This window comes from Chenopodium quinoa, unplaced genomic scaffold (genome assembly GCF_001683475.1).
Source record: "Chenopodium quinoa cultivar QQ74 unplaced genomic scaffold, ASM168347v1, whole genome shotgun sequence".
In the NCBI taxonomy this organism is placed as follows: domain Eukaryota; kingdom Viridiplantae; phylum Streptophyta; class Magnoliopsida; order Caryophyllales; family Amaranthaceae; genus Chenopodium; species Chenopodium quinoa.
Window position 1 is genome coordinate 2,548,656 of NW_018744537.1, and position 11,732 is coordinate 2,560,387.

The window sequence follows — 11,732 nt, forward strand, 5'->3', positions numbered from 1 at the left end:
CGACAATGATGTTAATTTTGAAATTTATAGCCCTTTTAGTCCGACTTCCGAGCTTAGAGACGACATTGACTAATTGTTCTATTCCACGCATTGTCCTAATATTATGAGATCGTCCAACACATTGTCAAAAGTCGTAACTAACATACTCCATTTGATATTAAGGAAAAATAATTTAATGTCAATAAAAAATATTAACAAAGATAAGTTAAGTTCAGTGAAAAATCAGTAACTAGAAAGAAGAATTAAAATAATGGATAAGCTAAAATCATGCGAATTTAGTTTAAACGAATCGAGTTGAGCAGAAATAATTTAATTTCATTAAATATTAGACGAAGAGAACAAAGAATAATTACACAATCTATTTTAGAGCGAAGTAGAAATTTAGATTCAATTGTACTATATACAGAGCATATACACACACTATAAGTGGCTAAAAACATGTCTAAACCACTTCTATCTTCTATAAGACTATGACCACACAACAAATAGAAGACATAACAAGTGAAGCACCCAATATTTATGGACTAATTTTGATGAATTATTGACTAATGTTGGCATATTATCCACATTATTGTTCCTACTTTTTAGTGTATGTTCTACTGATCTTGCCATGCCTGCTCTATGTACACTGCAGCATCCAATGCCCCATTCCATCAACAAATCCGAATCACCCGCGAAATCACCATTGTTTGCATATTTGAAGCAAAGCCCTGAATTATTGTACAACCTAAGTTTCCTTCCCATTTTCCATAACATATCCTTGTCAAGAGGAAGTGGTCCACTTAATTGGTTATCGTTTATTCTTAACTCACTAAGGGATTTTAAGCCCCGAAAACTATCCGGTATCGACCCGTTAAGCCCGTTCCCGTCTATGTGGATGACCCGGATTTTTGGGAGTCGGGCCAAGGAGCTAGGGATAGGGCCTTGCAACTTCATGTTGGATAGTATCAAAGTGACCAAATTTTTCATGCCTTCTAGAGCATTATTAGGAATTATAGTGGATATCATAGGGTTGCCCTTTAAGATTAGAGCTTGTAAAGAATCAAGGTTTTTGAAGGAATTTGGAAATGGGCCTGTAAGCCTGTTAAAGCTAAGGTCCATAAGAATAAGGTTTTTTAGGCCCGAGATTGAATCTGGTATTGGGCCAGAAAGCCTATTTCGATTGAGGTCCATTTTTATTAGAGATTGGCTAAGCCCTATATTTGAAGGAATTGGGCCAGATAATAGATTTTGGTTAAGGTCTAAGACATTCAAAGAAGGGAGAGTAAAATTGGGTATTTGGCCCATTAACCTATTCCCACTCAAATCCAATGACCTTAGCCCAATTACCCGACCCAAAGACACCGGTATCGACCCGTTGAGATTATTCCGGCTCAAATCGAGTACCCTTAACCTAGTCAAGTTACCCAACTCACTTGGAATAGGGCCAACAAGCCCATTTTCTCTTAACACTAATGTTTGTAAAGATGGGCCCAAACGGCCCAAAAAAGCTGGAATGGGCTGAGGAGTGTTGCTCAAGCAACGGTAAAAAAATAAGGTCCTAAGGTAAGGCAACTTGGTGATGGATTTGGATATGTATGATCGGGTCGGGTCACACGTAGGAAAAGCGGTATCATCCGATAGCGCCCCGAATGAGAGAGAAACCACATGGTAAACATTATTTTTATCAGGCATACACTCAATACCATGCCACCGGCCACGACACACGTCGGGTATTTCAGTCGCCCATGGGTTCCCGGTAGCTATCATGATATCATATACCGCCTTTTGTTCACGAGTATCAGTACGAGCCCCATTCTTGTTCATGGTAAAACCCAATTGAGGGGCATCAACTAAGGCTGATGGGGGAGTGGAATCGGACATGATAACGGTAAATGGTAAAATGGATAGGGGTAAATTTAGGAGACATAGAACGAGTAGTGTAGTGTGTAATGTAGGAAAAAAACCCATATTTGTTTTAGAGAGGGAGTATTTTTAAATTTTTGGTGAGATTGAGGTTGAGAAATTGGTAATTTAGTAGGTGTAACGTTTATATATATATGGATGAAGGTGGAGTAAATGTGCATGCAGAAGTTTGAGGGGTAATAAAGGATTCTCACGAGAATGAAATAAATTGGATACGAAGGAATATAATTTTGCATTTGGGGCATTTAATTTCTTCACGAGATTTGAGTTTGGGCTATTTATCATGGCTTAGGCCAAGATGGGGCCCAGATAGTAGAAGTACGGAAGTGAATTTATTATTATGTGATAAAAATGAAGGAAAGTGAAAGCGTTTAAATGTTTAGTAATACTTTGACCCTATTCTTTTGAGGTTCTTAGTAGAGCAGAACACAGTATAGCATATATCATCAGAGTAGAACAGAGCAAACTATTCATATAACGCATAGCAGGGCTCAACAGAGTAGACCATAACAGCTCAAAAGAATAGGGTGTTCATCCTTTTTGCTGTATCATCACTTTTGTTATTGCGGATTTTTAGGTAATTTTTTAAGGAGATGAAAAGAAAAAATAAAGAAGGTTCATGTAATAGCAGAGAGATAAAGATAATTTATTAACTAAAACAAAAAATGATGCATCGAAATTGAAACTTTCATTTTTTAATAAAGAATGCATCTAATAAAAAACGGAGGAAATATATTGATTAATGCATATTGTCCATTCATGATGCAAGTGTGAGTTGTAGGATAATGGGAGAAATTAAACAACATCATGGTGATAATTATTATGGAAATTGTTGATTGTCTAGATTATAGAGTAAGTACATCATGACAATATAGGAGTGCAACTAGGCGCATAGCGGCTATTTATTTGAGATGCATATAAGAGGGATAATTGGTAAATGTACATGACACTGAATAATTTTTGTAATTTTTTTATGGTTACAGTGGTATTTTTAATTTACTATTATACATGTATTTTATATTATTAGAGTATAGGTTTTCTTTATAGTACTATCTATAGGTTATAGTGGTATAATATTTGATGTACAATTTATATACTTGTTTGTACCATTAGAAAAACATTTATAGTACTATCTATAGGTTATAGTGGACCGCTCGCATCCTGCCACGTGTCATCCACGTGGACCAACCAAAGTCCGCCACGTGTCACCTCGTGAGAGGTCCAAGGTGGACCAATTAGGCCACGAGATGTGGCAGACAAATAACCCATCAGAAAAATGGCCTTCTACGGCCCAAAATTCCTAGGCAAATCCCAGTCAGGCCTAGGTTTACTAAAACCTAGTATTGGGCACATTTTCCAACACCTTATAAAAGGGAGATGTTTCCCTCTGAGGAACATCTATTTAGAAATAGTTAATTCACGTTAACTCACAATTAGAGAACGTCAGACACCTGACACCTCGAACTGAGCAATTCTACATTGCAGATACTCTCTTGATTTCCAAGATAGGCATTTTACTTTCCGCACTTTACTTCTCATACACGTTCTAACTTGATCGTCGGAGGCGGAGTTCCCACCCACCGGAGTAGGTACAGGCGGCCAAAGGTCAGTCTTGGAATTGTAACTCTCCCGCAGGACATAAAAAAACCCTGAAACATTTGGCATCGTCTGTCGGGAGAGTACTTCTGAGATGACTTCACAAAAACCTGTACTGCCTCTAAATGAGAAACGGCCTATGGCCGATGTCCAGGTCTACTCAGACCAGGATACAGATGACGACTATGAAGTCGCCACCCACACGGCCTCTGACGGGTCCCTGAGAACACGGCGCATCCGTCCTACTGAAAGGAGGGAACGGAACACCGACTAGGCAGGGTCCAGTGAAACAGTCGGCCAGCCGGCTGGTCAGCTCCAGGTGGCCGAAGGATCCTCCCCCATCATTAGAAATGAGCTCATGACCCTCATAACAGGTTTCAAAGGGGAGACAAAAGATCTTATTGATAAACGGACGGCTGTCCCTACCAAGGAACAGTCGGCCAAAAAGCCCTCTCATTCTGGGAAGAATAAGCCGGTCAAGGACCGAGAGGCCACTCCTTACCCTAAACCAAGGGGGGGACAGAAGCCCTTGATAAACTTGGCCAGACTTCGGTTCCCTGAGCCAGGAAAGAGAAAGGCCATCCGGCATGTACAGCCGGATGGTTCCAAGAAAACATATTCCGATGCTCGGATGATAATCTAGCAAAAGAAGAATATGCAACTGTCAGAGTCGGCCTCAACGTCGAACTTCAATGACACCTTTCAGAATACCTCAATGAGGTATTCTCAATCAAACTAAGAGAACCAGACAGGCAGCATGTCCGCTCACTCTAGTCCTCAGATGTTCCAGGCAGCCCCGTATACGCCCCAACAGCCATACATGCCGTATGGATAACCGTATATGCAACCTACCCTCTTTCGGCGGGCAGGCCACACATAATGTCCAACCCTTGGACTGGAAGCTCCGACTGCTAAGACTTGGGGAACAACTCTCAGCTTTCTCCAAGGAAATAACTGAGGCCGCACATCCGGCCAAGGTGAAGAATGTGTTGGTAGGCACTTATGATGGTACCTCCAACCCAAAAGACCACCTGATGGCATACACCAACCTTATGTATCTGCAAGGGTTGGACAATGCCACATGGTGTAGATGCTTCCCGGCCACATTGAAGGGCGTCGCCCAACAATGGTTTGGCAACCTCCCAGCTGGATGCATCAATAATATCAAGACGCTCGCATACTTGTTTGCGTAAAACTTTTCAATGAATATCCCTGCAAAGAAGACAAGTCTTGACTTGGGAGCCATACAGCAGGAAGAGAAGGAGGGGCTGCGTTCGTATATCAGGCGCTTTAATCTGATGATGAAAATTCAGATTCAAGGGCTGTCTGATGAGGTAGCCTACACAGACTTTTTCAAAGGTCTGAAGGACGGGTCGGCCTTCAAGTTCGACCTCGTCAGAAAGAGGGTGGATGCCCTCCAAGAGGCATTGATGGAGGCGGAAGCCTACATACAAGCGACCGAACTCTACAATGTCGGTAAACAGTCGGACTCAAAGAGGTCTGACAAAAAAAAAGAGTCGGCCGTCACAACCGGCTAAGAAAGAAGAAAAGAAAAGAAAACAAGTCTGGGTGGCTGAAACTTCTGAACAACCATCCCAGAGAGAAAAAGAGAGAATCGAAGACGTACTCCCCAAAGTACGAATTCAATAAAGACTGTTACTCTATCCTCATGGAGATTAAGGACCAGGTCTCTATTGAGAAGCCGGCTCTTATGTAAGGTTCCGCCAAAAATCGGAACAAAAACAAATATTGCCACTACCAGGAGGATATTGGCCATGATACCAACGAATGTTATAGCCTCAAGCGTGTGTTGGACCGCCTGGCCGACAAAGGGGTACTCAAGTCCTATGTTCTGAGGTCTAAAGTTACCGTACAAACTAACACGGGCAGCTTCCCAAAAAGAAGTGTCACTCTGCTAATAGTTCGGATACTGATGAAACTCCGATCTATACAATAGTAGCCGGCTTCGCTGGAGGCGGCCCTAGAATCTGGGGTAATAAAGACAATGTCAGGGGGCTTGATGTTAACTCAGTTGGCGAGAGTCAGGCGTCCAAGGACTCCCTCCCCGAAGTCATTATCACTGAAGATGACAAGGGCAGAGTCAGGAGGCCGCATGATGATCCCGTTGTAATCAAATGCAAAGTGGCCAACCAAAGAGTTGGCCAGATCCTCATTGACGCTCGGAGTTCGTCTGATCTCATCAGACACAAGTGCCTGACCAAGCTCAGGTACAAGCCCGAGAGTATGCACCAGGTCTCTCATCCCTTAGTAAGATTTGGGGGTGGTGTGGTACATCTGGTAGGTCGAATAGACTTACCTATTCGTCTGGGCGAGAAGGGGGAGGGACGTCACATGGTGGTCCGGTTCTTAGTTGTTGAAGAATTGACGGCCTACAATATGATTTTGGGGCGTCCCACCCTGAATGAATCCAAGGCTGTTATCATTCCATCTTTCATGCTTCTCAAGTTTGAGAGGGATGATGGAACAGTCGGCTCCCTATGGGGAGACCAGAAGATGGCCAGGGAGTGTTACCTCTCTGATGTCAAGCCCACTGTGGTCGTAACCGGCCCCAGTGGAAACACAACTGACCTTGAACCAGTCAAGGAAGCTGTGTCTGCTGCAACAGCAGCTGGCAAGAAGAGAAAGGCCGAGAAAAAAGATAGACAATAGCAATCACTGACCGGTCAAAGGCCGGATGAACTCCGTCCCCAGCCGTTTGGTGAGCACATGGACATCGTCTTAGATGACTCTCGTCCTGACCGGACTGTTAAGGTTGAGTCGACTGCTTTTGCTGAACTCGGTGCAGGCTTGCACCACTTGTTAAAAGAATTTGAAGACATCTTTGCCTTTGAAGTGGACGAGATGCCAGACATTAGCCCGGACCTAGCCGTCCACAAGCTTGTTGTGGATCCTAAAAAGAAGTCGGTAAGGCAAAAGAAAAGGAACCATGGCAAAGAAAGAAGCCAGGTAGCAGCCGCCTAGGTGAAAAATTGTTAGATGCTAAGTTCATTCGGCAATGCTACTTCCCTGATTGGGTTGCCAATGTTGTCCTTGTAAAGAAGCCGAATGGAACCTGGTGCATGTGTGTAGATTACACAGACTTGAACAAGGTGATATATGCGTTTTATACTATGTTTTTCCCCAGGTTCACTACGATATTTTACATGAGTTTAAGCTCTACGGAGCTATTTCTTGCTAACAATCTCTTCTTTAGTATGTTCGATCTATTTTTAGAGTTTATCAGGATTATGGAGCTTAAACGAAGGATCGGACGCGTTCCCATTTGATGTTTGGAAGAGTTGTGAATTAAAGAAGCAAGTATTTCAGCTTGCCCGGTCGGGCCACCCTTGCCCTGTCTGACCGGGCAACGAAGGAAGCAAGCAATGCAAGAGATTATGCGTAGAATAATTCAGTACACATTCAGACCCTGTCCGCCCGGTCGGGCAGGCTTCGCCCTGTCTGACCGGGCGAAGAAGGAATTGCAACATACAGAAGACTGAAGCAGTCCAGCTCGCCCGGTCGGGCGTTGTTTGCCCTGTCTGACCGGGCAAGGTTATATTTTAGCCGACATATTAATTTTTCGGGCTTATCTTTTGTGGGCTATAAATACCCAATGTATTCCTCATTTTTAGGTTAGCTTTTATTCAGATACACTTTTATTTTCTCTGTAGAAATGGCGGAAGCCCTAGATTTTAATTCCTTTAAGCATTCTTCCATATTGTTCCTTAGATTCAACCTTTGTATTTCAGCACTTGGATTATTTTATTGAAGCTTCCGGCATTCATCTTCACTATTTTATACATTAATTTCAGTTTAATTTCCTGCATTTAATTATGTTTACTTATTTGATTATTGCTTTTGATTCCGTTAGTATGTGTGAGTAGTTTCCTAATCCAAGATCTTGCAAAGCCCGATTATGATTGATGTCTAGGTTTTAATCGTTTAATTTCTCAATAATAATTTGATTGACATGCTTAATTGATTGTGTTCATGCCAATGCTAGATTAGAGATATTGTATTGTTATCATCCCTTTGTTATTAGATCAACGAAAGTTGGGTATTAACGGGATTAGGGTATTTCAATTAAGGGTTTGAAAATCATCATCACGAAAGTAGTTGATTGAATAATTAAGAATATAAGCATGGTGTCTAAAGTCCTTAGTTTTCATGATTCCACGAAAGTAGGTTTGATTGTTAATTCGGGAAGCCAATGAATAGCTCGAGAGAGACGATTTGGTATTAATTAGGGATTTCCTTTCTTCGTGTCAATTGGATTGTTATTGAGGATGAATTTGTTATTGAATCAATCATAATTGCGGTAATGCATGATCTTGGATGCTTTAGTTTATTGATTAATTCTCAGTCTAGTTAATTGTGTTATTTAGGTTATTAGTATAATTATTCCTGTTTGACTGTTATTCGCTTAGTGATTACTTGAGTCTGATTAGATTTATGTGAACCATAGTCCCTGTGGATTCGATCCCTACTTACCCTACTATATTGTTAGGAGGATTAGTTAGGTTATTTTTGTTAGGTACGCGATAAGCCTATCACAAGGCATGTCCAAAGGATAGCTACCCTCTCCCAAAGATCGACAGTTTGGTCGACTCTACAGCCGGCCATGCCTTGATGAGCTTTATGGACGTCTATTCAGGCTTCCACCAAATACCCTTGTGGAAGAAGGATCAAGAAAAGACAACATTCGTCACTGATCAGGGGTTATTTTGCTATACTGTGATGCCGTTTGGTTTGAAGAATGCGCCTGCTACCTTCCAGAGAATGATTAATACAGTCTTCGTTAATCAAATTTGAAAGAATGTGGAGGCGTACATTGATGATATGATAGTCAAATCCAAACTTCAGACGGACCATCTTACAGATCTCCGAGAAACATTCGCCACACTCAGGCGACACCAGGTCATGCTCAATCCCAAGAAACGTGTTTTTGGTGTTGAGTCTGGGAAGTTCCTCGGATTTCTGATTGATCAAACGGGGATAAAGGCCAATCCAGAAAAAATACAGGCAGTTATAGACATGAAGTCGCCTCGTACTGTTAAGGAAGTTCAAAAATTAACAGGTTGTCTGGAGGCATTGGGGAGATTCCTCACCCGTCAGGCGATAAGTGTCTCTATTTTTTCCAAGCAATCAAGAAGAAGACTATGTTTGAATGGGGGGCGGATGCAAAGGCGGCCTTCTAGAAGTTGAAGGAACATTTGCACTCTTTGCCAAGGCTCGTTAGCCCTCTGTCAAAGGAATTGTTGTACATGTACTTGGTTGTCTCTGATCATGCTCTCAGTGCCGTTCTCCTTGCTGAAAGAGATGGCTGCCAGCTCCCCGTCTATTTCATCAGCCATGTTTTGAAAAATGCTGATTTACGGTATTCCATGGTTGAAAAGTTTAGCCTGGCCCTCTTTATGGCAGTTAAGAAGTTGAAACCTTACTTCTTGGCACATCCAGCCGTGGTCAACACTGATCAACCAATCAAGCGGCCACTAACAACCATGGAATCATTCGGCCGAATGATTAAGTGGGCAATTGAAATGCAAAGCTTAGAAATTACTTTTGAGCCAAGAAAAGCAGTGAAGGGGCAGGCACTTGCCGACTTCATTGTTGAGATGACTAGGCGACCGATCCAGAAAATCCTAATCAAGTCTGGAAGGTATTTGTGGACGGGAGCTCCACAATGAACGGTTATGGTGTAGGCGTCATATGCAGTCTCCTGAGAGAGACAAGTATGAGTATGCACTACGTTTCAAGTTCCAAGCCTCAAATAATAAGGCAGAATATGAAGCCCTACTAGCCGGCATCCGCATGTGTAAGGCGGCTGGGGCAAAGAAAGTGGACGCCTGTTCTGATTCACAATTGATTATTAGCCATTCCATGGTGACTATGACACCACACATCTAGCTATGATCAAGTATCTACAGGCGGTCAAAGAAGAGGCTGGGACACTTGAAGAATTCCACCTAAGTCAAGTGCCCAGGTCTGAGAATAACCAGTCGGATGCCTTCTCCAAATTGGCATCATCCGCCTCTTATGACACGCCAAGGTCTGTTTTCTAGGAAGTAATGGAAAAAAGGAGCATTGAGGAGGAACCCATTGGGGTCCTTGATCAAAGCTCAACCTGGATGGATGGCATCCGGGCATATTTAACAGACGGTACCCTGCCGGATACTTACCCAGAGATGATCATAATGAAAAAGAGTGCGTCTAACTTTGAGATTCACAAAGGGGAACTTTTCAAGAAAGGGTATCTACAATCTCTTTTGAAGTTTGTTACCCCAGAAAAGGGCCGAGAGGTCCTCGAAGACTTGCATTCTGGGTTCTGCCTCCCATATAGGCGACAGGACACTAGCAAAGAAAGCTAGGCGGCAAGGCTACTTCTGGCCTACCCTAGAAGCAGACGCCATGGAGATGGTTAAAAAATGTGACAAGTGTCAAAGGTTTGGCAAGCTCATCCATCGTTCGGTCGCTGATTTGTCGGCTATCCATAGCCCAGTATCATTCGCCAAATGGGGCATGGACATTTTGGGTCCTTATACGCCTACTACAGGCGGACGGATATATATTTTGGTAGTAGTCGACTACTTCACCAAGTGGGTAGAAGCGGAGGCACGCAGTCAAAGGCATAAAAACAAAAGATGTCATCTCCTTCATTTGGAGAAATGTCATCACTCGGTATGGGGTACCCATGTCTATGGTCTTTGACAATGGACCTCAATTTGAGACGCATGCTCTCAAGAACTGGTTGGGAGACCAAGGAATCTCTCATTGTTTTGCATCAGTATGCCGCCCCCAAGCAAACGGCTAAGTTGAATCCTTCAACAAGTTAATCTCTGATGGCATCAAAAAGAAAATTAAAAAAGCCGGCGGCCTATGGGCTGACGAGTTATCGCAAGTCCTGTGGGCTATCAGGACGACTGAAAAGGGGGCGACTGGTGAAACTCCATTTCTCATGGTTTATCGGGCAGAGGTTGTTCTGCCTATTGAGCACTATGAGCAGACTCTTCGAGTCATGCTTTATGACGAAGAAGCCAATTGGGAAGTCATGCGTCTAGCATTGAATTCATTCCAGAACGCAGGGGCAATGCAGCCTTGTGCCATGAGATCTACCATCTGAGAATGACGAGAGCTTACAATAAAAGAGTGCACAAGAGGCCCCTAAAAGTAGGGGACTTGGTGTTACGAAAAATGGAAGCAGTTGGTAGGGCCAACGAATAGGGAAAGCTGACTCTTAACTGGGATGGCCCTTACCGAATCTATGAAGAGGTTAAAGGCGGCACCTACCGCCTGGAAACACCAGACGGCAGACAGCTAGCCAGAACTTGGAACGTAGACAACTTGAAAAAGTACTACTTCTGAGATTTGTAAATTATTTGTTTATGTAAGCATGTCAATTAAATTTGCAATTGACTTTTCAGCCTTTTGTAAGTCTCCTCAGTGGGGCAAGCTGCCTGTCACAGTCGACCTTATTTCTTTTAATCACTCACTCTCGCATGAGTAAACATGTTAAGTCTAGACAACTTAGCAAACTGTTCTCTGAACAACCTAATGAGGCCACAAGCCGGATGATCAACCTGAAGCCCATGGCCGATTGATCCTTATGAAATTAAAATAATACGTCTGTTCCAAAAAAGAGCAAGCGTCCGACGACATCCATCCGGGTGAATTCGTCGCAGAGAGCATCTCCCATTTGGGTGGCACATTGCTCTATAAACCTAAAACAAACGGCCCTACCGAGTGTCTCCAAGACAACCTCGCAGTCGTTTGCCCTGAGATAAAGATAAACGTACCGCTACACTGCATACACGTGGTAGACATTTAAAATCTAAGTCAGAAACCGCCTGTTATTGCTTGGGACAATACAGTCGGCATAATTTGAGTAAATAGCTAAGCAAAACTTGGCGAATAAAGAGGTACCATGCGGCCAAAGCCGCCTGTTTCTTCTACTCACTCAAATCAAAGTAACAGAGATTCATTAACCCAGAGGGTTGACTCATAATCACATTGCAACCTTAGAATGGACCCTAAACGGTGCGAATCAAACCGCGAGTTTTTTGGCAAACAAACGGTATTCGCCCACTATTCCTTCTAAAGGTATCAAGTAGTAACCGCTTGTAAACCTACAGGCGAATACTAGGCTGTTTCCATACAAAAACGGTCAATGGCTTAAAAATTGTAAACAAGAAAACAACATGCGGCCATGGCCGACTAATTCTCCTGTTTATTCA

General features: G+C 42.8%; 1 protein-coding gene across 1 annotated transcript; it reads right to left on the bottom strand.

The window, feature by feature from the left end:
• Window positions 1-303: 303 nt before the first annotated feature.
• Window positions 304-2,307, bottom strand: LOC110698887 (protein TOO MANY MOUTHS-like). The gene has a single exon (XM_021876394.1). The coding sequence runs from the start codon at window positions 1,948-1,950 to the stop codon at window positions 469-471; it is 1,482 nt and encodes a 493-aa protein (XP_021732086.1). The 5' UTR covers window positions 1,951-2,307; the 3' UTR covers window positions 304-468.
• Between the last annotated feature and the right edge of the window lie 9,425 nt (window positions 2,308-11,732).